General features: G+C 41.8%; 2 protein-coding genes across 4 annotated transcripts; both read right to left on the bottom strand.

The window, feature by feature from the left end:
* Window positions 1-197: 197 nt before the first annotated feature.
* On the bottom strand, window positions 198-12,225 carry cwf19l2 (CWF19 like cell cycle control factor 2). The gene is made up of 19 exons (XM_053873792.1): window positions 12,126-12,225; window positions 11,410-11,520; window positions 10,899-11,024; window positions 10,680-10,796; window positions 10,439-10,558; window positions 10,262-10,355; window positions 9,875-9,993; window positions 9,266-9,752; window positions 8,964-9,177; window positions 8,209-8,308; window positions 6,924-7,025; window positions 5,138-5,266; window positions 4,830-4,967; window positions 1,496-1,708; window positions 1,260-1,376; window positions 1,016-1,171; window positions 873-953; window positions 705-806; window positions 198-621 (listed from the first exon to the last, which is right to left on the bottom strand). Exons 1-19 carry the CDS (start codon window positions 12,216-12,218, stop codon window positions 481-483), a joined length of 2,760 nt encoding a protein of 919 aa, XP_053729767.1. The 5' UTR covers window positions 12,219-12,225; the 3' UTR covers window positions 198-480.
* Window positions 12,226-12,384: 159 nt separating this feature from the next.
* On the bottom strand, window positions 12,385-22,225 carry alkbh8 (alkB homolog 8, tRNA methyltransferase). 3 transcript variants are annotated; one of them, XM_053873042.1, is made up of 12 exons: window positions 22,175-22,225; window positions 19,835-19,968; window positions 19,665-19,765; window positions 19,447-19,578; window positions 19,227-19,322; window positions 18,896-19,000; window positions 18,738-18,808; window positions 16,165-16,271; window positions 15,829-15,980; window positions 15,132-15,403; window positions 14,153-14,302; window positions 12,385-13,866 (listed from the first exon to the last, which is right to left on the bottom strand). In XM_053873042.1, the coding sequence occupies exons 2-12, from the start codon at window positions 19,873-19,875 to the stop codon at window positions 13,300-13,302; spliced, it is 1,794 nt and encodes a 597-aa protein (XP_053729017.1). In that variant the 5' UTR covers window positions 19,876-19,968; window positions 22,175-22,225; the 3' UTR covers window positions 12,385-13,299. The 3 variants fall into 3 exon arrangements, with proteins under 3 accessions (XP_053729017.1, XP_053729016.1, XP_053729015.1); XM_053873041.1 differs by lacking the exon at window positions 22,175-22,225 and adding an exon at window positions 20,411-20,523; XM_053873040.1 differs by lacking the exon at window positions 22,175-22,225 and adding an exon at window positions 20,382-20,524 and having other exon boundaries at window positions 12,388-13,866.
* Window positions 22,226-25,928: the final 3,703 nt, after the last annotated feature.

Genomic DNA, 25,928 nt, shown 5'->3' with positions numbered 1-25,928 from the left:
AAGGGACCTGGAAATGAGGTTCCGCTGTGAAGTGATGAGCTCATCAAAGCGTCAAGAGCGTGTTCGGGGAAAAGGGACGATGAGGTTACACGTCGGGGCGAGTTGCTTCATGAGAGCGCCACGGACAAGTGCGCTTGCCAACACTTGTGGCTGCAATGACGCCAGAATTAAGATCGCGAGGCTGCGGCAGGAAATGAAACGCCTGTGCCGCAGAGTGAAGGCGGGTATTGAGTAATTTGACCCTCAATAAAGTTTGAGATTTAATCGTCGGACGGAGAATAAATCAATATCGCAAAAAGGGAGAAGAATACTAATGAATCACGTGGATGTGAGAGAGTGAAAAGCAACAGCAATGGTAATATAAAACAAAATATCATTTTAATAGCTCTCCACAAATGTTCTCATGATGCTAAACAATTCGCAAAAACATCACGATAATGTGACTGTGTGATCCACTTGTATAAGTCCTGACATGAGTGTTCAATTTCCAGTCTTGGTGCAGTCGTGCGGCTTCCACCACTGCGCAAACTGCAGCACCTTTTTCCTCTGGTCGTCAAAGTTCTCCCTGATCAGCTTTCTCCACCGTCGTGGCTCCAAGTCCATCATGCCTCCGACCACTTCCTACACATATGAGGGGATATTTTCAATAAAAAAACTGAAATTATAAACGCTCAGTACAAGCTATCAGCGAACAGACAACCAACCTTGCCAAAGTAATGGGGGAATTTCTGTTCATTTTCAATCACATGAGCGAAGCCTCCCTGGAGTCCGAAGTCCACAGCAAAGTAGGGCAGACCGCGAGGAACCTGCAAGGCCAGACATTCAAGTCAGGTGTGGTCGGACACCCAAAAAGAGAAGAGCAACAAACGCACAGCTTTCCGGATGTCTTTCGATGAGAGGTCCACCACCTTCTTGTTCATGGCCCACTCCTCATCGCACTCCATGATGGCTTTCTGCAGGCACACAGCAATGCTACAGACACACTGTCATATTCAACACACGCTTGACTACATACCTTAAAATATATGGGGGCCATATCACCGAGTTCCCGGGGCAAAGGAATACACTCCACAACCATATGTTGCCGTCGATGCAGGTTCATGTTGGTTTCCAAGAAGACACAGTCCAGCTCCTGGGACTCAAACATCCGCACCAAACTGCGCCGGAACACCTGGCAGCACATTACAAATGGGTCATTACTGTGGTGAAAACATACTGAGAAGATTCAGACTTAAAGATGAGCAGGACAAGAAACTGACCTGCAACTCGTCCCAGATGTCCTCGTCCAGTCCAGTAGCGGAGCAGTGATGCTGCAGTGGACAGATGAGACAGTGGCCCTCAGTCAGGGAGAGTCCTGCCGGGAGGCTCAGGTAGACCTGCACATCAAACCAAGAGTCAACACACTGACGTCTCCCTTTTCTCTTTCACCAAACAAATACTAAACAAACATGTATGGAGGTGAGGGACAGGCTGACCATTCGTGGTGCCACATTACCTTACTACCGACGGCAATGATCAGGTGCTTCGGGAGCTCCGGGCTACTGAAGCAGTGTCGACATTTGTCCATGGAGGCAGCCAGCATCCTGCTCTCCCCGATGGCTCTGTTCCTCATCCTCTCTTCATCCCTCCCTTCACCCTCTTTCTGTGCAGCACTCGACACAAACATATCATCCAGAGTGTAGTTGTCGCCGTCCGTCTTCCCCATCATCTGGAGGGGCCATTGAAAGATGTGTGGTGGAGAAGACATGAAACGGGGAAAAAATTGATCAGAAATATGGTGAGCACGCAGTGTTAATTTTTTTTTTAATTCATAACCCGCGATTAAAAAAATTTCCACATCAATTCTGCCTTTGCATTTGCACCTGCAAATTTCCTTATAGGACGTGAGCCTCCCAGCTAGACCATCTCCAGTGTGTTCCTGGTCTTTGCCTTGTTGCCATGGCAACCTCGCAACAGGTTGAACATTTGTGTGTACTAGAAACAGCGAGCGGCAACCGACACTGAAGTGTGTTTTCATGACTGGCGTGTAGGAGTGAGTGTGTAAGTGAAAAGTGGATTGGTTTGGCGAGTGTGGGAAGGAGTGTAAATATGTGCAATGGACAGCACACTAGTGTGCTGAATTTGCAGCAAATCCATTTGGACAGTAAAGTATGTCTCGCATGACATGTCCGCCAGTAGCAAAGACTTGTAACCAAGTATCAATAACTTTCTTTCATTTTACTGCCAAATAGATTTAGAAATAGTTTTTTTTTTCAATATTACTTTCTTAATTTTTGTTTACTTTTTCAAATTGGAGAATGGAATAGGCCAACTCTGAGTGAGGGGATTTTGAGGCTGTCTCCAGAATGGACAGTGTAACAAGCCGGCCATAACATGGCTGAACTACAGAACCGGAGCTGGAAATGGACTTTTGTTTCAAAGACATCACAGCAAATTGTTCAGGCAGCTTTTGATTTCAGTCCTAAAACCAACTGGCTCTCAGACAAATACTGTGAAACTCTGCAAAAATAAGAGGCAGCTGGGGAGGGTGAAAAACTGCTCAAAAAGGAAGAACGAAGAGGTAGGTTATCGATAAGATCAAGCAAAACTACATCAGCGGTCCCTGTGACTTATTTGACTGGAGCTGTAATGCAAATGAATGCATGCATGATTAAGCTGATATTAGTGGCGGCCTGGGAACACAACGGCTGCTGACGTCTCTAAATGTTGCCAGTCTTGACCAGATGGGACACATTGCACCACCAAAAGCGTGTGATCTCCAGGCAGTGATATTTTTATCTTTAGACATCAGATCAAAGAAGATACTTCTCCCCCTAAAACAAATCATTTTCATGTTTTGCTGACTGATAGGATCTATTACTTGCTCTTTCAACTTCTCCCAAGAGGGAGCACTTCCACCCTCACTTTGTCCTCATCTTTCACCAAGACCACCTGCTTGTTCTCCCTCACTGCTCATCTTGCTCATCCCATCCAACTCTTCATGATCTGCATCTCCCTTCCCTGTAGATCAAAGCGTCTTTCTCCAGGACCTCGATTCACAGAAGTCATGTCTTCATGAAGCAGCGTTCTCATGGCGCTCTTGTTTAAAAATCATGTGAGGTTTTATCAATATAGTTGTTCAAACCCAAAGACTTTAGAACGGACAGTGCCATCTAGTGGGCTCCGAAAAAGAGGACACTGTTTCATGAAGCCTCATCAGGTCATCTCGTCCAACAATCTTCCTTCTACACAGAACAGCAACACCAATATCCCATAGAGCTGATGAACAAGAGCTTTCCATAAGGAATGGATTCACTCAATCATCACGAGTCCAATACCAGTTATTTGTGCTTGGCTAATGCTTTCATCCAGTAAACAACTTAAAATGAGGGAGGCGGAAAGTCCCGAGGTCGGTGCCAAAGAATGACTCCCCCAAACTTTTATCATTACACGACTCACTGAGGTAATAAACTGTACTCTCACGCGGTTGAAATATGACCAGCAAAAGGCATTCAAAGCTCTCTGTGACCTCCAGGAATCCAAATAAAAACTACGTCAGTATGTCTAAACCCTGTGTTTCAGTTAGAATTCACCAGGGCTATCAATCTTTTGAGAGCTGATAGGGCAAGTCTAAATCATATATATATATATATATATATATATATATATTCCTTTGATTGCTCTGTCGAGTGCCTGGGTCAGCCTGAGAACAGACCAAGAGATAGAGGCTGAGAGGCCTGGAGAAGACAGATGATTCAAACTGAAGCAGATGGACAAACAGATAGGGATTTACAAAGATAATTACAGAATGCAGGACAGAAGACTTGAGGAACATGTGATGATGGAGAGATGGCCGCCTGGACAAAGCACAGCTTCCTGTCTGTCCCTCCCTTACAGATCATTAATCTATAGCTGTGATTAGACCTGATATTAATAGACACACTGCCATGGTTACTGGATGTATTTTCAGTGTCACTCTTTGTCAGCTCACAATGTGTGTTAATGTGTGTGTGTGTGTCCTTTTTTAAGCCACACAATGACATCCTGGCCAGAGTTGGTGACTTTTGAGTTTGACTTTGTGCACGCGAGAGGTAGAGCGATCAAAAGGAGGCAGGAGAAAGTCACAGACAGAAGAGCCTAACTATTTTAACTCTGTGTATGAGAAGCTTCTGTTTCATACAAACTGCCGTGTTTCAGTGAAATATTTAGGAAGTAACCAAGAGTTTAAAAACGCAGACAATGAGTCACACTGTCACACAGTCAACTGACACAGTAAAAAGGTCAAGTCAGGAGCAACTGTATGACTTGTCTCTGATGGATGGATGAATACAATTTGACTTGCACTCAATGGTAATCTCTTTACACGTTTTTTTTTTTAATATTGCCTTTGCCTTTGTAATCTGGACAATAAAAGTTAATATACCTGGATGTAACTCCAGTTCTACCAAGGTGGGCGAATAGTTAGAATCTTGACCTCAATCAGAGCTAAAAACTCTTAATCTTCATGACAATTATTACAGAATGTAGCCCTAAAATCCTAAAATTCTAAAGTCTGAGTTGGACAGAGCCATTCACACCATGAAAGAACATAGGAAACACAAGTAGTTGTACACTGTGACCACATTCATCAGCAGCTTCAATTCAATCCCTAACTGAAAACCAAAAAGAAATATATGCAAGTAAGTAAAGTAATTATCTTTCATAACCTTACACTCCACAGCCTTTCTTTGTTCCAGAGATTTCCAGATGCTCTGACATGGTTTATACTTTGTGATCAGGAGTTAAATGTGAGGTGATATGAATCGTTTTTGAAATGAACGGTACATTCTTAGAGCTATTTTGAGACAAACCTTGGCTGCCATCCGAGAGTAGAGGGCATTCTGATCCTGAGCGGAGCTCATCTTCTCCCGCCGGACCATCTCCTGCAGACCTATGCTATCGTCATCTTGGAAGTACCTCACACGCTCCCCATCCACATGCGTCTCAATCTGAAAACAGACAAGCTATTTTAGTACTACTTACATAGACATCTTTATGCATTTATACATTTGTTTTTTGTCTGGTTTCTGTCTGGATTTCATGGATAAGCAGGTATAAAGGATGCAGGACTTTTTGTTCTGCAGCTCTGGCACTTGATTTCACATGTAACTGTCTTCACCTTTGTTTTCTTGCGGCGCCCTCTATGTGGCTCTTGGTGTTCAGACGGGGCATTGACCGGCCAGGCTCGACCAGAATGATCGGTTCGGAACAGAACAAGCTCCTGCTCTTCTTTCGAGCGACCAGCAGCCTGGAGAAGAAAACCACATTAAATATTTAACCATTTTCTTTTTTTTTGACACTTAGGAAGAGTTCTATCATCATCCAATACTTTTCTATTGTCAATATATCATTAAACAGAAGACAAACGTATGAACTATTTGAATAAGATAGCAAACAAAAAGGAAGCAAGCAGGGACACAGCATATAAAATCACTGCAAATAAATGATGGACAGGCATTTGAAAGCGATGACAGCCAGACATAAAGGAAAAAACTTGGGTAGCTGGGAGACAGTGAGACACACTGTCAAAAAATGGGAGAATAGTTCTTCTGCTTCAGCAGACAACTTGGGCTTTAAAAAAAAATCAACATGCAGGAGAGAAACCAGAAATGAGCCAGACGACAGGCGAAAAGAATGGAAAGACTAAAAAGTGAAGACAACTGAAAAGTGGCGTCGGTGGGAATTACGTCCCCCTGACAGACAGTCCAAATCTGTCTCGAATTTTAAATCCGAATTCCACACACACAATAACCTTTACTCTTTTTGTCTCGCCGATTTTTAACAATGTGATCATCAACTTGTTTGTTGATGATGCGTGATGTGTAATGAACATTACTGCCACAGATTTCTCCATCAAGCCAATAGCTGCAAGTTTCAAATAGCAATACCAATTTGATGTCTTCTCCCTCTCCATCGTTCCTGTTTAACATTTTCCATTCATCTTCACACAAATTGTGCACAAACCACCCGTTGAAATTCTAATACAACTATGACAGGTGAATAGAATTGTTGACAAATTAAGTGTGCAAACACGAAATACAAGTAGCCTGAAATATTTCTGTCATAAAGAAAAGCATGTGACTTCACGTCCTCTTCCAGACAGCTGCACAAGTGTGTGTACGAGGACAGAACTGAGGAGATAAGCGGTCCTGCCGGAGCAAAGTAATTGCTATGTGTTAATTGCCTGTCCTCCAGACACAGACAGGATAGAACATATAATCTCTTGTTCCCCTCTCAATTTGTTGCTCTGGTCTCCAGCACAAAGAACTGTGCTGAAATGAGAAAAGAGGTGGATGCTCCGACGACAAGCTGAGTTTTTGAAAGTCACGGGGAACCTGCCACAAGTGTTTGTATCAGCATACCACGCACTGAGTTGTGAGTAGAGAGCCAGGGAATACATCTGGCGGGACTCTGTTTTTACATCAGGACAACCTTCAAAAAAAGTGTGGAGGACAAGATGAACTGGAGTGTAACCGAAGGGGGAAAATATTGAGAACGGATGGACGGATGGATGGATATAACTGCATGAATTCCTTGGAAGGTTCCCTTTTGAAATCAGAAATACAGGGTATAGTACCAGGTGTACTGATGGGTTCAATTGTCACAAGCCAGAATGTTGCCTTTCTTATCAAGAGCTTACAAATAAACTCAAACAACCATACTGACTTGTCTAAGCAAGCATCTGTTACTACCTTCTTGGATGTAATCTTCAAAACAAACCCCCAAAAAAAGACACTTTTAAAAGTCACTGTATTATTGTCATTAGGGAGAAATGAAAGGTTGTTTGTGATGGACAGTGTATGGACAGTTTGAAATGTTGCTCTGATTGTTACAAACATATTGAGCAGTTGAAGTGGAAAGTGGGAAGAAATACTACTGAAATTCCACATTTATTTTGCACGCACCTGGTTTGGTTTTTTGGCTTCGTGAAGCTTCATTCGGGCAGCGTGACTTTCTTTGGCTTTATGAGCTGCATCCAACTGAGCTTTCAGCTTCGCCACCATGGCCTGAAACACATGCGCAACATCCAAACATCAGACCGCTGCATAAACCAAGGTTGGCAAAGTCAAATGCATCAGTTGCTCTCACACCTGTTAATGATATGCATACTGACTAAAAAGCTTGAAATCAGAATGGCACCCATGAGTTTGACTCTACTCTAATTTCTATGTATAGAAAGTGCACCCTTGTTTGTCAGCCATGGTCACTATCAATGTATTGAGCAAGTCTGTGCGATATTACTCAACACATTAACACTAAAAGGAAATGAATCGACTATTTCAGGACGCCGCAGAAGTCATATGTGCAAACTGTAGTGCTGCATGTGGCAGGAGCACAGCCTCACCCTATAGGATACTCCATCTCACCACTTTAGCCATGACGCACAAAGACAGACATATGTAGAGCGCTCAAATCAATACATGCTATAAATAGATTCTCAATACCCAGTGGGAGTAGTCAGTGGTGAGTGAAGGCACATGCAGTGATGCGCACTGTTAAACCAAGTCTAAAAAGGTTATTAGTTGCTGCATCTCATGACTAAAGCATGTGTTTTTAGTATCCAAATCAATATTGAAATCCAATGTCGTCACAGTTCTCGCAACGAAACTGGTGAAATCAAGAAAGAATGATATTGCCTTTAAATTTCAGTTCAGTAAATGCAGAGACACTGCAAACAGAGCCCTCATCTCTTTCACGCTTTATTGCCAGTGACAAGTAGTGAAGGGAGAGTGCCGGAATTATAATAGTAAAAGCATTTACCTACATGTTTTTTGGGTTCCAATTGACACACAAAAACAGTTTAGATTCAGTATTTGTTTGAGAGGCAGTCAGTTGCAGCAGTGGAAGGGTGTGTATGTCCTGATGCGTGCCTGCGCGTGTTTTACTGAGACACGTCTTTGCTAATACAATGGAAGGTTTTATGGTGATCAATCATGAACATGAGAGCTGAAATGCACGAACGAAATTTAGATCACATTTTTGTGCTGGGACTTAAAGTTTACAGTTGGAACTGGTTTGATATTGTTTCCCAATTAAAAAAAAGTCTTAAATAAAAATAATAGCAGGGCTCATGGAGGCTAAAGTAGCATGAAATATACCATTTTAATAATTTGGTTACATCATTGTGAAACTATATATACATATTCTTATTTTTCCCAGTCAAAACAGGTGAACTGAAGTCACACTCACCGTGTTCCCCATGATCTCGGCCTTGACCAGTTTAGCACCCAGTTTGTTCATTTCCTCTTCTGACAGCAAAGGAAGTTCTTCCTCCTCACTACTGCTTTCACTGTAAAAAAATGATACACAGCAAGATTTTATTAATTGAGATTATTTTTCCCCTAAAAATATTTCTACATTTTCACTGTATGATAGGAGACCATTTTAATCTCAGTCCTCAGTTTCATCTGAGTAACGGAGTGAGAAATAAAATCATAAAAGCTAAAAATAGGAGATCATGGATGTTTCCTACCTCCTGACATAAGACAAATTGCAAAAGATCTAAATAACCTGCCATTGTAAAAGCAAAGCAAAGCAACAAAGATTACAGCTTTAAACTACTATACAATCCATCTGAAAAATGTTGGGCCTGCCAGGGCTCTCTAAAGAACTACATAAATAACTACATGTTCCAAAGCTGCCCACGACAGTATTTTTGGACAATTTGGGCGTTTTGGACATTGACATTGACACATTTAATTATACACCGCCCTGCCAAATTCTGTTGACAAGAATATCCCACGTCTCTCTGGACAAAATATGTCAAGAAGTCAATCCAATACACGATATATATCAACGAAAACTCTGCATCAGCTACTTCAATGCTGTGACAAGCAGGCGTTTGGGGGAAACAGTGAGAGATTGTTCATCTATTGTGTAGTTTCCACAGCATGTACTCTTGCAGTAGAAGGTTCTAAACGGACACGACTAAACTAATATGGCACCTTGAGGCTTCCACAGCAGCTTTGTCACCAGATCCATCGTCAGGATCAGTGAGTGTGGTCCTAGTGACAGGTTTGGCCTCAGGTTTGTCAGCAGGATTAGCGCTCTTCTTCCAGGCAGATGGGTTGGTGGCACGAGCAGCTGCATCCTCATCATCAGAGCTTGGTTTCATGAAGGCAGCAGATCGCTGGGCACTTGATGGATGTCTTGATGGACCTGGAAAGGAAGGCATTAAAAATGAGGGGGGAGGGCGATATAGAATCAACTGCTTGTCCACTGATAAAAACAATTAAAATAATCTCACCTGAATGACTGTCGTCATTTTCTGATGGTTTGAGGAAACGACCTTTCAGTGACCCCAGAGAGAGGGGACGTTGATCAACATATTTTCCACTTGAGGAGGAAGATGATGACATATTTGACCTTTGTTTGTCTTGATCTCGATATCCATCCCTGTCACGACCCCTATATCTTTCTTCATTTCCACTTCTGTCCTTCTCGGAATCACCATTTCTTTCTCTATCCCTGTTTGAGTCCCTTTCTCGATTGCTGCGTTCCTTGTCTCTACGCCCCTCATTGTCTCGGAAGCTGCCCGAGTGTCTGTCGCGATCTGAAGGTGAATGATCCCTGTCATTTCTCCTCTGCCTATCACCGTCTTCCTCTCTTCTCCGCCACCTCTCTCTAGTTTCTTCCCTGCCCTTTCTCCAGCCATCTCTGTCGTCTCGTCCTCTTTTCTGTCCATACAGAGCTTCTTCAGCCTCAGCCATTCTCTGCTGAAATGTCTCCATCGACTTAAAACAGGAAAAGAAACAATCGATGAGAATTATGACTAAGAGCAATTAAATGCCAGTAGCACAGCATTCACTTCACAACAGATCGTGCCAGAAAGTTTTCTGAATGAGTGAGGACTCACTCCATATCTCTCCGCCACAATGTCGTTGAGGCTGCGCTGCTCCCTCTCAGCCTGCTCCTTCATTCTCTGATAGCTTTTGCGCAGCCAACTCAGACCACCATCATTCACCACTGTACTTGCTGGAAAACAAAAACAGTGTGCAAATAGTAGATCATGGTTGTGTATCTTGGACACAAAACATAGTTTTCAATTACTGAACCAAGTAAATCATATATATATGGTTAACAATTTGGAAATTGTTATTAAATAAAGAAAATAAAAAAAAGGAAATGAATGAGACAAATATTCAGAGGAGATGTTTAAGTTAAAGCCGAGGGTAAAAGAACAATACAATGACCACAAAAAAAAATAAAAACCCTTGCTGCACAAAATGAACAGAGCACCAACCTTTCTTTACTGCTGCACCAGCGTCCTGCTCTGGTGGGAGACCTGTTCCTCCATCTTTCCAATAAGGATTTAGCTCCAGTTTGTGCAGACCAGCCTTTAAAATAAACCACATCATTAAACAAACCTCTCATAGTCGGACAACTTCAAATCTAGGCCATTAAAGAAAATTCAACTCGCCTGCTCAATGGCCTGAGCCTTGGCTCTCTCCTCCTCTTTCTTTCGCTCTTTCTCAGCTCTTCTGTCAGCTGTTGATGTGGTTTTCATGGCCAAAAAGTCAAAAGTCATCCATTCATCCCTCTAAAACACATTACCAATAGGTATAATGAAGTGTCATTTGAGCATATTCCTCATTTTTTTCGACATATCACAGGCCATATTATTGACGTCAGTAACTTCATCATCTTGTCAAGTTCAGTACCTGAGAGGTCTGATTCTGACTCGAGTCTGTCTCTGCAGGTTTTGTCTCATCAGAAACTTGCCATGGTTTAACTGCCAGTGCTTCTGGCTTAGCTTCAACCCACTCTGTCTCTGAGTCCTGTCAGAAGGAATTGGAGAGTGAATATTGGTGGAAGTGATGAGATGTCCCAAGAGGTCCCAGAAATGTATGAAATAACATTAGAAACCACTAACTACTGACCGCCGAGCTACCGCTGGATCCATCATCGTCAGGAGTGTCTTTTTTCTCCTTTTTGGCCTTCTTTTTCTTCTCTTTTTTCTTTTTGGATTTCTTCTCTTTCTTCTTCTTGCTCTTCAGTGATCCATCCTAAGGCGGCAGCAATGATAATTGCAATTTTACAAACAAAAAACACAAACACAGCCAAAGTGAAAGGATGAAGGATGAGCAGACTATGGAAGAGAGTGACTCAGTTGTTAGATTAAAGATTCTATTGAGGAGCCTATTAACACAAACAAAGGCATCTTAAGGAGGAGTCTGTCAACAAAAGAGGCACAATTGTGTTAAGTGTCTGCTCCTGTTGCCTTGACTGTGATGATTGATCAACTTGCACAGTAAACTCTTTTAATTCTGAGTCATCATTTCTTGAAAGCTTCGGACTACCAATACACAAACGTTTATCAAAGGTTGAAGTACATTTGAGCGACCCATAACAAATAAAACATTCCTAAAGATACAGTTTTGTGAGACTCACATCTGCTAACTGCTGCAATCTCTGGTCGACCTCAGGAAGCATCCACGTGTCCTCCCCTCGCTGCCTCTTCAGCTCCTTCCTCCTTTCCTCTCGTTCAAACTGTTGTTTGGCCTGAATACACCATACAAAGAAGGGAAACAGTGAAGAAGCCTTCAGAAATTGAGCACACAAAACATTTCAATACTCACTCCAGGTAATAAAATCAACCATAAATACAACCGTATATTACCAAATTGATTTTACTCGTAGGTTGATGTGGCTGTCTATTATGTGACGGTTTATGGCATCGTGTAATCATTTGACAATCACTCGTTCAATTCCAACTCATTTACCGTGTCCAGAGTAATCACAGAAGCAACGGCAGATAATGTGCTTAAAGCGGGCTCTGCCTGTCGGCTAGAAATATTATGTGCTCCGTGCAAACACCACGCAGCGCAGGTCAAACACAGTTGCAGATAACACGAGCAGACATGCATGTGCTAGATCTTGGCAACATCCCTATCTGCTTGTGCAGTGTTTGTCTTTTCTGCTCGCTCACCTCTGACAACAAGAGGTGAGAGGAAGGAACAACGGAGCGACACCGTCCAAACGTATTCAGTTAGCCACATTAGCTGCTTAGCTTCCACTGGTACCACATTGTACTTGTCTTATAGACAAAATGGGGGAAAAAACGCTACATTTAACATGAAAGTGGGATTTTGTCAATTGTTTTTTACCTTTTCAATTGCCTCTTTACGAGCCTGTCGTTTCCTTTCTTTCTCTTCGTCGATGGAGCTTACGCTCTGGAAACTTACTCCGTGGGCCGCCATGACAGTGTCGTTAATGTTTTTGCCGGTTGTCGTAAAGTCAAACAGTTTACGTCCATACGGGAAGGGCGCCATTTTTGTAGTTTATTTAATGTCCGCTCCTTTTTTATAGCAAAATTACAGCAACATTTAATTTGTATTAAGATTTCACATAAATCAATTGTATATGCATTAAATACATTAGTTAACCTCACGTAAAAAAAAAGGTTTAATAAATGGAGCACAAATTTACTGGAGAGATAATTATGAAACATGTGCTTGTTGGACTCCGCTAAGAAGAGAATCCCAAATGTACTTTACATCACCCTAATATTTACTAGGACATTTTAATTATTCAACACCTGGTCACCACTGTCCACCATCACTAGTCCTAAATCCTAATTAAAACTCAACTTAAATCAATCTACACTCCACATCTGTCAATGTTCCATTAACCCGCCATTTGATCTATCAATAAAAGTCCATTAAGATGGTAGCAGTAGTAAAAGAATGTTGCACAGAGAGAATACAGTAAAACAGAGTTTACGGCACAGATGAATTGACATAAACAATAAAGCTGAATAGAAAATAGTGTCTTAGTATCTCTGTAAAGTGAAGCAATAATAACATAACAAAACAATTATTTGGCAGAAATTCAACTTATGTGTTTGCTTTTTTTTTTTTTTTTACAAAGAACATTTATTTGTATACTTTTACAATGATAAAATAGGTCCTTTAAGAGCCATAAAGACAGTGTTTTTTTTCTCCGTCCTTGTTTCATCAATTTGAGCAAATGCCCAACAGCTTGAAATGCCACGTCACACCTGAGCCCTTTTCATGGAAAAGGTCACACAGTGTTTGCCGTTTAGCTGCAGCTCACTGAGCACACAGGGGTCAAGCACAGTGGAAATAGAACAAGTGGAATAAGAGTCAACAGACTGTCTGCAGGGACATGTAGTCATTTCCAGGTTTCCTTTCAACATGAAGAAAAACTCAAGTCAGCAGCCATTGCATTACACTCAACCGAGTTTCACTTTTTCTCTTTTTGCTTCGGATTTCAACATGATTGCCCGTTAAATACATCATTTATATTTGCATCACATGATCACAGAATGTTGTCCTTCTCAAGCATGACGCACCAGTTCCCCTGATCATGGTAGCTGCTCTGAACTTGGACACCAGGAACCTGTGCACACAAATTCTCCAGCTCCCCCTGCTGGAACACGTGATAATAGCGGTGGAAAACAGGTGAAGGGCCGCCCTCCGGCTGGGACTCCGATGATCTGCGAGTTCCAGAACATGACTTGCCAGATGAGTTATCTAAAATCTTCTCTTTAACTTCCTCCTTCCCAACTTTGCTTCCTGGTTTACAGTCTCTGAGATGCCACGGTACTAAAAGGTCGGAGGAGTTAAAAGTGGTCCGATTCTTGTGCACACTCAGTTTGCCATCGGTGGCTTGGTTTACGGACGTTTTGCTAGTGCTTTTATACTTTTCAGAATCATGACCTTCAGTTTGAATCATGCCATGTGAGTTGTGGTTATCCTCTTCGCCTTTCAAATACTTGGACTTCTGTTTGTTAAACTCTTGCTCAAAAGCCCAAACGTAGATGAGAGCCCGGCCTCCAGGCCTCAAAAGTCTCACCAGTTCGGTCACTGCAGCCAGGCGGCGCTCCTGCAACACAGAAAATGGTTTCCAAATCATCTCGACATGACAAATGTAATAATGGATTCCTCCAATTGCCGCCATTTAAGCCTATTAAGTGGTATTTAGCTGTAATGTACTCGTAGTCTGAATGTAAATAAAGAAAAAAGGTTAGCTAGGAAAGGTTCAGCAAACACTAGTGACACAACACATTCACAAACGTTTGCTTCAGTCATGAGTAAAGGTTGTTGCCAAGGTATTTCACAGGCACCAATTGAAGCAGCTCCAGCTCTCATCTGCATTCTTGTCTACACACCGGTGTGGAGAAGTGGTGTATCACAGCTATGGAGATGCACGCGTCACAGCTGGCCGTCCGTAGAGGAACCCTCAGAGCGTCTGACACAAACGCTTGGAAGCCCCGCTCGGCACAGATGTGGACAAGTGTGCTGCTGCGGTCAGAACCAATCTGTTCAACCATAGGAATTCAAAGGAAGGACAGAGAAAAAAATATTAAAATGACAGTGTTTTTTTTCTTTCATACAAAGGTAGGAATCTTTTCTAACACGCACACAAGACAGCACCTTGATAAAATCGATTTCAATCATAATAGGAAGTGAAATACTGGAGGGAGGTCGGAGAGCAAGTCCAGGCATGTGATAAATAATTTAGCTGCACAAGTCAAGGGATTTCACCAGAGTCCAAGGTGTCAAAAATGTGTACCGGTACTATCTGCTGCTCACACACAAATATAAACACCAAAACCAAACTGAAGCACATTATCATGGGTAACAATGTACACAGCAAACTGAGAGTATTACCTTGGAAACCTGAAAAATTCAAGTATTTTTTTTAACTTAGTTAAAACCATGGTCGGTAATAAACTAGTTTTTACATTGTCAACGATACTTGATCTTGCTTCCCTTAAATTGTATTTTTCATTTTTGAATGTCACCTATTTAACAACCTGTTCTTGTTTTGCTACAACTCCAGATTAAATGGCGTTAGTCATGTTCAAATCAAGCCCTTCTTAACATTCATTCATTTGTCATACAAAGTTTGGACTTGCGATATATATTACCACCTATTTGTCTGACACACACTGTCGGTGTGCAGAGTTGCAGCTATTTCAAGTTCCTTTCAATCTCCTCATTCATTTTCCCTCTGTGCACTGAAAACTCTCCTGAAATAATGACCTCTCGCAGACCATGATCTCTGAGGGAAGTGCAATAAAAATCAAATGAAAAAAAAGCTATTCTTCTTCAGGGATCATACATGAGATATGAGGTGCCACTCACAGCGATGACCTCGGGGTTGACTCCGAGGTATTTTCCGTTTCCGCAGCCCACGTCGGCCAACACGCTCCCGGCTGGGAGGGAGGTGAGGAAGTGGCAGACACGAGGCCAAGGGGAGTGCCGAGTGCTGCTGAAGTGAGACGCGATGGCGTCATACACCCGGTGGACGTATTCCTCTTCCAGACGGGCGGCGTCGGCATGGCAACGAGGGAGTGAAGGGGGAGACGGTGGAGAGGTTGCTTGAGCTTTTTGGCTGTCGCAGGCGGAGGGAAATGCTGGAAAGTAAACAACAATAAAGAATAAATAGACAAATTAGAATACTGTATAAAAGATGTGAAGACGTGACAGTGATTTTAAGCTGCGGCTACTCTGGATTTTTATAGGTCTTCCTCTGTCAGCAGTCAGCAACTCAAGAAGAGCCAAGAGGCACAGGGTGATGTTGCATGACAGCTGACCCTTCAATGTAAAGTAGAGAAAGAACAAGACAGTGGATACTAGACTCCCGACACAGTCAGCGGAGCCGGTGCTCCTCCGCAATGACAAATAGTTGATGTAGCAGAGCACCTGGGAAGGGCCTGGTACACATGGAAGAGATTGCATCTCTAACTTGACCTGGGAAAATCTATGTCCTTCCTATCTTATTCTGATCTCTACTAGGCTTTTATTTTTTTATTTTATTCCACGTATGAAAGTCTCTCACCACAGCAGCACGGTTCACGTCTGATCTTGCGGAAAGTGAAGGAGGTGCGGACGCCTCTCTTACTCAGAGTGAGATTGCTCTGGTCACCTTGTGACTGAGCCGGAGATTGTGGGTCGCTGATGGGCACAGTGTCAAATTTCCGGGGAGTAATCCTGAGAATACAAAGGCAACATTAAAGATCCTGCAGTCTTACTACTTTATTATAAAAGACAGTGAGAGAACAGCAGGAAACAAAGTGTTTCACGCTTGAGCCAGGAGAAAAGGTCAGTATTGAAGACCCAAGTTTACGTCAGTATATATCGATTACCGGCAGGTGGGACAGATCCATCAACTCACCCGTGCGTCCAAAGGTATCTGCTCTCACCAGTCATCACCAGTAAGCTTCGAGCTGGCAACAGCACGTTCACCATGGGGCCATCAGGATGCCGGAACTCCATCACTGTCTGAAATAACAGGATGAATATGCACATTAGATCAAGAGGGAAACGGCTTCGCTCACATGTGACCTTACACAAATATACGCAGATGTTTACTTGTACTTTATGGCATTATTCCAAGGATTCAGTGAATACATTAACTTGGCAAACTCCTTAACATATCTAGTCTGACTCTGTGATTTAATGCAATGACACATTTTGAGATCAAATAGACATACAGCTACATTTGATTTCACTTCTATCGACATGCAACTGAAAGCCAATGTGACCGTTTTATACCGTCACATTACAGCCAGTGAGAAAAAGTGCTCTTGTAAGCTGATGCAAATCAATGTCTACAACATGTCATTTTATAAAAAAAAAAAAAAAAAAAAAAAAAAACGACTGGATTTCTTGAGGGAAGAAAAGACATGGAACCAACTCAAGTGTTTTGACGTGACTCATGGAGCAAGAAGACCCCTGCACATCCCCCCCAGCCCCAACAACCAACAGTAACGTCTCCACCTGGGTTCCATGTTTGATCCTAATGTTTCTGTACAGCGTATAACAGCATGAAGTCTTCTGGGAAATTACATCCTGACTATTTCCGAGTGCATCCCCCAAACTTCTGACAGCAGCAAAATTGGATTCTGCAAGGAGGAGGAGGAGTTAGTGAGCTTGTGAGCAGCTAGGTTCATCCAAACCCACAAAGCACCACCAAACCCGCAGGCGAACACAGAGTTGCATGAAATTCATGGGGGACACAATTAATGGATACGAGTGTGTCACCTTCATTTATTACAGAGGAGCAGACGCCGATCAATAAAGCGGCAGAGATGCAACATAATCAATGATAGCACCACCAGCTACACTTCTACACTCATTATCTCACCCTCACACACAATTACACGCACTCAAACTAGCTTAGTCTCGCAGGCTTGAAGCACACGTGAAAAAAAAAATACTCCACATACACACGTATATACTAACAACAACCTACTGGCTCCCTCAAATTTATAGAACCTGACAACTAGAGTTTCTCTTTTGTCTTTCGGCATTTCTCATCAGGGGTCACCACAGCAAGTCAGCACAGCCCTGTGAATCCTCCCTGGTCAGACCTATACTGTTCATGTCCTCCTTCATCACATCCACGAACAAAAACATTTCCTCTTCTTCTTTCACCACTTCTAACATTCTTTGTCCAACACGTCCTTCTCTCCTCCCCACATGTCCAAACCAGCTGAGTCTGGCCTCCCTACGACTACCACATTTCGAAACCAAACATGAAGAACTGTTAACGTAATAAGCTTTTAACTGCCACTGAGCATAAGGAAAAAGTGTACTTTACATAAGATACTTTTTATAGAAATGTAAAAAAAGAATTCGATGAAGACTTCATATAAATAAAACTATTCTTTTAACACCTCAGAATCTCACCTCAGAAGAACATGATACAGATGTTTGGCTCCATCTAGTGGACAAAGTCAATTAAGTCAGCTATAGCTTTATAGTTAGATTTAGGGGTTGGATTCGATTAAAAGAAAATCTAATTAATTAGAGAATTTGTGATAAGTTAATGTCAGTTAATCGCAGTTTAATGGTACAAGAACATTTGCCACTAGAAGCCACATTTTTCAATTAGAATGAATCTGGTATATTACTGAATCAAATGATGGAGCCATACATATATTTAAACAACAAAAAATTGTTTATTCTGGATCAGTTTGACAATAGCACAATAAATCACGATGGTGTCTATATTCAAGTTTTCATATCACCTTATTTAAACTAAAGCTCTTTTAATGTCTTGAAAATATTTGTATAAGAATTTCAAGTCCATTCAGAGTAGTGGAAACCCTGACCATTATGTAGCGAAAAACCTCCCTGAACAAAAGCATCTGTTTGCTTTGTTGTTGTTGTTGTTTGTTGTTGTCGTTATCATCCTAGCTGCCACGTGTCTCGTGCATCAGTGTGATCGGCAGACCAGGAACTCGTGCACTCATCCACACACATCGCGAGTCCCTGACCGCTGCGCTGCACACCTCAGTGTTCTGGGAGTTTGAGAAGTTGTTTTTGAACAATGTTGTCCACCCAGACAGCGATCAGACCCTTTACTTTTCATGTTTGTGTGGAGTCGCGCTGTACACGAAGTTTCCGGCATCTAGCGCCAAGTCACCTGAGGCGAGAAGCTCACCCACCACTGAGTGTTACCCGAGACAAAGTGCAGGTCTTCAGCTGGGATCAAGTGCACGGCCCTCTGAGCCAAAAGAGCTTTGTCTCAAGACAGAACCCGCAGTGTGAAAGCGCTGTTACAACTGTTATATTAAATTCAATTTAAAAAATTAAATGCTTAAATATTTTAATATTTTAATATTATACTCTAATTTTAAGCAACCGAAACATGTGAGGGGTTTAATGGATTGAAGGGCGGAAAAATATAATATCATATATAATATATAACAAGGTAAGATAGAACTTATGAAGGCTTCTTACTTTTGCTCCAAGGCTGAAGGACAGGATTGTGTCTTCAAAGGCTGAATGAGTGTCCACATGAGGCGGTATACCTGGAATGTGGAACATGACATGATTTACTAAGAGAAACTTTGCATGTCATTAGACAGTTTTTAGTTTCATAACAAATAAATGAAAACCTTGTCCAGGCTCATACTGGTTGACGGTCAGCTGGTCTGGCAGAACATTAATGTATCCATGAGTCACACAACGATCCAGAATGGACAAACAAACTTCAGGAATACCTGGACACAAATGAATCACTTATGAATAAAGGCAATCTGACCAGCATCATCTTCATCCCAGTCATGTCAGGCAGTATTTAAAAAGGCATACACTGAAAGTGTGTTACACTTGCAGTTCATTTGCGCTTCGCTCAGTTTTTTTTACACAAGCCAACCAAGATTGCAAGTTAACTAAAAGCTAGCATATAACATAACACCGCCAACGCAGAGTGGAAAACCAACTCACCCACAGCTAAGGGTTTGTCTTTGTCCACATTGTTGTTGTCATATCGAAATTCATAGCCATAATGCTTGACTTTTCGATGCTTCAGGGCCTTTTGAACTTAAATGAACACACAGAAGTTATACATTAATGACTGTTGGGAGGAGGTCTCCATTCAAATATATAAGCAAGTTTCCATTGTGGATCACGTTCAACAAGATGTATAAATTATGACATAACTCACCTGTTAGATCACAGTCAGAGGAGGACCAATCCACAGCAGCCAGTAAAAGAGACTCTTCCTCTTGTGACAGAAAGTCTTCTACCACTAGAAGTCCTTCTGGTAGAGATGGAGATAACTGATCCTTACATTTTACTGCAGAAATAAAAAGTGAACATTATGTTACCTTCAATGGAGTGCAGTTCCACCTTTAATAGACGAGAGAAATAAACTGGAAATACCTGAATCCACAAAGCTGAGGTACAATGTGACGCTGACCTCTCCACACTGCAACTTTTGCCCATTTAGTTGTGCGAAAGCTTCTAAAGCGCTGTCCTGGGAGCTGCAAGGAGACATTCTTGTTGAATATGTAACTTCATGAATGAGTTATAGGCATATGTTCTGTCAGTACCTGTATGTGACGAAAGCATAGGGCTTGTGTGGGGGCAACATCAGGGTATCCACCGCTCCGAAGTCTTTCAGCACAGAAGAGAGTTCCTCACGGCTGACACCATTTCCTAGACCACCGTTGGCAATCACCAAACTCTAGAATCGAGAAACAAAAATGCAAAACGTGTATTATTAGATGACATGCTGACATTTTCTGACACTGAAAAAACTATTTAAAGGACAACATGATAGCACCAAAGTGCAAAACAACAGTACAACACACATGAAGCAACTGGAATTTCCCCCCAGAATATTTGTTTTTCTTTGTGCTGAACTTAAACAGTTTTTAGCACCATTTAATGCGGTTTGTTAACGTCGTCATTGGGTACACCGTACACTAATGTCCACACAATACCACTACCGGCTACAATATTCAACCATATTTCAAGGAAATGTTATTAAGCCAGAGATAAATTGGTAAACGATGATTAAATAGACAGGAGGAGGAGGATATTCTCATAGTGGGCGACGCGACTGACTTCCATTCTACGTAGTTTCCCAGGTGTTACCTTCGTGGGCTGTGACGTTGTGGTGATACCTTCATGTCTGAGCAGAGTGTGGCTGCCTTTCATCTGTTTCCTCAGGACTTTCTTTTCGTCTTTACTCAGTTTGACAGCTTTGATATTGTTCTCCACGTTCGCAGCCATGGTGTTGCGCCTAAACACGTCCGAGCGAAACGCGAACAAAGTAAAAGGTCGTTCCACTTGGTTTTCGAGATCCTACCTTGATATACACAGAATAATTTGTACTTGCTATGAGTTACATATATTAATTTGAAATGTATTTGTTTAATCCGATTTCGCATTCATGAAATGATAATTCGCTTACAGTTGTGGATTAGAGAACGTATATTCCCACGAATAAACCATTTATTCATATGTGTATTAGTGCGTTTTGCTGCGGTCGCTGAAAGTTCACACTAAACAACACCACGATTACTGATCATTAACAGTTAAAAAGCAAGTAGCTACCTTATTAATAGTCAATATGTGTTCCCCAATCCAAAGTGTTACCGATCATTAAAATCTGGTTTGCAATGTTTGCATTAGTTGCAAGCAAAACAAAATTAAATTGTAACAAAATGTGGTTTGATGTAAAATGCTGTTATTTTTGCTTTTACAGTTATACGTCCACGCAGCATTTTAGTACATTTTGTTAATGGTTTAATTCTATTCGTGAACAATGAACTTGTAATTGTGCGTTTCTGACTGGTACTCCGATTTCCTCCCACAGTGAGAAATGTTTGTGCAATATTTTCAACACAAGAATCTCGACAGAACACACAATGAGAATACTTTTAAAGGTTGACTTGCTTTTAAAGACATACAGACTTACATTGAAAAGCTTAATAAAATGTATGTCAAGTGTGTCTACTTGTTTATTTGATGATTATTTATTATTTAAGTTAAATCTGAGACTCTTTTTCTTCTGTCCTTCTGTCTTTCAGCAGTTAGTCATTGTTTGTAATGTGGACACTTTTCTCTTTAATCTCTTTAACCACCCTGCTTTAGATCGCACTAGACCACAGGTTTCAAGCTGAATAACAATCAGCACGCCTATATCCTGAAAATTACTGACAATATTATTTATATATTTATAACTGATGATGTATTTTTTGCATTCATCCACTTGGAACTAAAACTGAGAGTCAAGCCATGGACTATGGGATACAATGAGAACCAAAATGAGGAGATAAACCTGGAATAAATAATGTGGAAAATACACAATGTGGAAATACAAATGTAAATGGGCATATCCACACAATTGTGTTTAAAATAAGTTAAACGCTTGAACATCAAGTAACAGAGACAGGTTTAGATGTACATCTGGTGCAGCATGTTCTACATGCTAAGAATGTACGGATTAGTGGTAGACTGGATAAAATGATACCATGATCCTCTGAGCTCTACTTTTTTAGAAAGTGAAACGCTCTCATGTCCACATCGAAAGTATATTGTCGTAGTTGTATTGTTCTGAGATTAGTTCAACCAGCTTCTCTCTGAGCTCACATCAAAACACCAACAAACATGTCCAAGGGCTCATCTATAGGTCACAGTAAATCAATGTAATGTTGGTCCGGATGCCAGGTATGGTATTCTATATTCAATCCTTTGAACCGTACGACCAGATCACATAATTGCTTCCAGAAACATCCACCTATATTTGTGTTCTTGTCTGACACATGCTTGAACAAGCTCACAGTCTGGGTCTAAATCTCCCCTCAGCCTCTTGAGTCAGACTTAAGTCAAAGTATTTGTCCACATACGTTTATTCGCCAGTGAGCCGTGTAATGAAGCCTCACCTGTCTGTGGTTATTCAAGTGAATGCAGCAGCGGACTGTGCTAGCCAGAGAGATCCTTCTTTGTCTTTATAGCTTGCTTAAATTAGCCTTAAACAACAGCTGCTCATACTCCACAGCACAGTGGAGCTGCCGAACAAAAATGGCAGCTTCTATCCTCTACTTCACTTTGAAGTAACCTCGCTGTGGTCATCGATCGATCCCAACACCTAGAAGACTGGAACTGCCCCCAGATTGACTATTGGATTTGCTCTAGCATTTCTCTGTGTTTGCCATTGGCAACACGCTTGGAAGTGCTGATCCCATCTCTGTTCTCAGAGGCAAGTGATCAAGCATCTTGGATCAGTAGTCAGGATGAACAGTGACCATTGAGGTCCAGCTGATTTGACATGAAATACAGTGTAGTGGATTTTATGAAGAACAAATGAGAGTCAGCATCAAACAAAATAATTTGAACAAGAGATCAAATTCACCTCTGCTCACCTTTCAAGTCACAAAAAGGATGAAACAAGGTGGCAGTGTTATCTTTTGCTCAAAAAAAGAAACAAAAAGAACACTTTATTAAGCTGTTTTAGGCAACATTAAGTTAGTATAAGGGTATGTGGAAGGATTTAAACTCCAGATCAAATATCTCCTGGCTCTTGTGGTATTAAAAAAACTTGACTTCTGACAGTCAAAGGAGAACCACATGGTGTCCATGTCAGTACCCTGGGGTGCACCTAAAACCTTTGAAAAGATGGGCTCCAATCCAAGGTCCAAACTCATGCAGCATATCTTTTCTAATTATCCACTGAGAAACCAGATCCGCTTTTCAAAATAGTCCTCTCCCAGGCTGTGGGGAGCTTTATCATCTGATATCGATGCCATCTTGGACGTGGCAAAGATGGTGAGAACTGAGGTGGTGACATGTCAAGGTAGCGAGTCCAGATCATGCCGATCAAAACCGCAAGTACTTTGTCAGTGATGGACACTGAACTTTTCCACTGTACATTAAGCGATGGCCTTCAAGAGGATGTTGTTCCGAGCATGCTCAGTGAGGGCAGGATTTAAGTGGACAAGCAACACCAACGTGTATACAACTTCACACTCTCACCCGGATTTGCATTTATATACAACTTTAGCCTCCATCTTGTTGAGCTAAATCCAGTTACTTAATGGACTGACTGCATGAATCTCTTGTGATCACGATGCACAGAAGAGTCTTGACCCAGGAAGTCACAAAATAATACACAAAATTGGGTTTGCAATAAATAAATGAGGAAAATGCTTTAAATTAAAAGGTATTTCAAGGACGTTGCTCTGAGGGTCCATGATAGAATTTTGCTGCCCATACCAGCAAGCTAAGGAGAGAGAGATGTGGCTGTCTCGTGCACAGTGAGACAGGTTCTGGTCCATCTTTGTTAGCACCAGTCTGTCTCTCACCACATCTACTGTGTCGAGAATACCAGTGCAGAAGCTGCCTTTTTGCTGAGTCGATTCTATTCCTGTCTGCTGTTGTGATGTTTCTGATCCAACAGTCCTCAGGAGTGCTCGCTGGACACCACAGGACCAGTCTCCTTGGTAAGGCATTGTTTTGATAAGCAATGTCACATGATCTATTTTCAGCATTGCATTTCATCGAGATCTCGAATTGAAGATAGGACAGTCCAACCACTGTGCAAAGCCTTCTCCAGCACTTCACAGATTCTCAATGGGGTTTAGTTCTGGACTGTGTGGTGGCCATCTTGTGAACAGGGTGTCTCATGGGCCACTCTACCACAACATGAGCCCAAGGGCTCCTGGCATTCTCATCTGAAGATATGCCAGTGCCATCATGGAAGAGAATATCCAGTGATGGAATGACCGGGTCATTCAGTGTATTCAGGTATTGGGTTGACCTCATTCTTTGGACACATTACGCCGGACCCAAATAGGCAGCTTGGGTATCCAATATTTTTTTGGTGTGTCACTGTGTATAAAGTCTAAGAAAGGTTGTTGATGTGGCCTAGAAACCATGCACCTACCAGAATCCCAAATTCCGATGTGAACGCCACAGATTTCGCATGACCATCATAGATTTTCTTTGATATAGTTTCTGTTTTTTCCTATGTCAAGGATCTGGCAACATTTTTTATTCAGTCAATTGTGGCTTCTGAAATAAAATATCCCAACAGATTTAATAAAAATGAAATGTGTGATCGGAAAAAGTGTGCTGGGGCGTCCAGTGCTCATAGCTGGGAATGTGATGCTCTGATGCAGTTCCTGGCCACTTTGGTGCATGGAGCGAAGTAGCAGATGGTGTTTGAAAGTGTGCCCAGATAGTTACTTCTGTTATTGAACTCATCCAGGCTAGATCTGTCATAAATAATATGTCATTAATAAATTCAATACCCTATAGATTTTGATCTAATCTTGTCATTTTCACCTTAAAATATTGGACTTTGGTATAAAGAAAATGAAAAATAAATAGGGTAAAACTTTTTAAAATGAGCTTATTTATTGTACATAACCAATGACTACAGTCGACAGAGTGAGGTAAAGGGGAAAATATAGTCATGCTGAACAAGATGCTAATAATTAATTTATAATGATTAATAACATACTAATATGGATAAGTAGCTTAGTGTCTCCTAATCTAAGGTGTTACCAAAAATATCTGCATGAATAATATCGGCTAATACAACGTAGCACTAGCAGAGCATCCCAAAATGTGCGGAATGAAGCCGGTAAGGCCGCGTTGATATCTGTCTGTCGGAGCTGATTTGAAAGAAAATCCTGCCAACACTTTACTATCTTGAACGCAGCTGTCAGATTGGGCGTCTGCCCACCACAGTCCTGCGCACCCCTCCCTGGACGAGACCTTGTGACAATGGGACTCCCTGGGTCAAATAGCTGTTGGGCTGACGCTGGCACTCAGAGTGGTGAAATGGCAGCCGTTTTGATCTATTAAATCCTCTGGGAATGACCTAGGAATCCTGGGATGGAGGGGTTTAGGAGCGCCTGCACACATTTCGTCCTTTAGTGACCCCAGCATTTTCATTGGAGAAGGTGTGTGTGTACTCAGGGCTTAACACAGAGTTAGAGATAACCCTGTTTTAAGCAGCTGTCAAGTGTGAGACGAGCTGAGAGGTTCGCTGTAGAAAACTGTCACAACTGGTTTCTTAGCACCAGCATAACAAGGGGAACAGATTAGGATAAAAACATCCATGTTGTCCCACATCCACCATCTCTTTGGCCTGTCCTGAACATTGACATTCTTTGGAAAAAGATTTTTTTTCTTGTAATACTCAGTGCATGACATGAAAACAAACTTGTTTTTAAAGGTGCGCCAAGCCCTGCTGTCAGCCCAGATAGGCTTATGGCACTCTGGTTTCACATTAATTCACGTCCCAAACTATAAATGTCAAAGCCTGGATCGCAGCAAGACGAATAATAATTGAGTGGAGGGGGAATTAGGATGTGGACAGGATGATGAATGAGAGGCATAAGATGGGATGGAACTCACCATCCTCCTGTGTGGCATTTTGGAACAAGTGGCTCGTCTTCAGGCAGCTCCCGCGATACTGTTACACTTTCCTACAGCCACCAGCCAGTGCTAGTATTGTGTTTGGAACAACTGTAATCCAACTTGTATCCAATAATGTTTTATAAATAACCTGCACAGAGGGGACTGTTTATGGTGATAGTCTCCAGACACTCCAGCCAGGGAGAAAACCACATTCTATTGGTCGTCAACAGCATGTGTCACATCCTCATCACCACTTTAAATGTGGGCTCC

The sequence above is a fragment of the Synchiropus splendidus genome, chromosome 8 (genome assembly GCF_027744825.2).
Source record: "Synchiropus splendidus isolate RoL2022-P1 chromosome 8, RoL_Sspl_1.0, whole genome shotgun sequence".
NCBI classification, from domain to species: domain Eukaryota; kingdom Metazoa; phylum Chordata; class Actinopteri; order Syngnathiformes; family Callionymidae; genus Synchiropus; species Synchiropus splendidus.
Note: the sequence above shows the minus strand (reverse complement) of the source record. Positions and strands in the feature narration are given on the sequence as shown.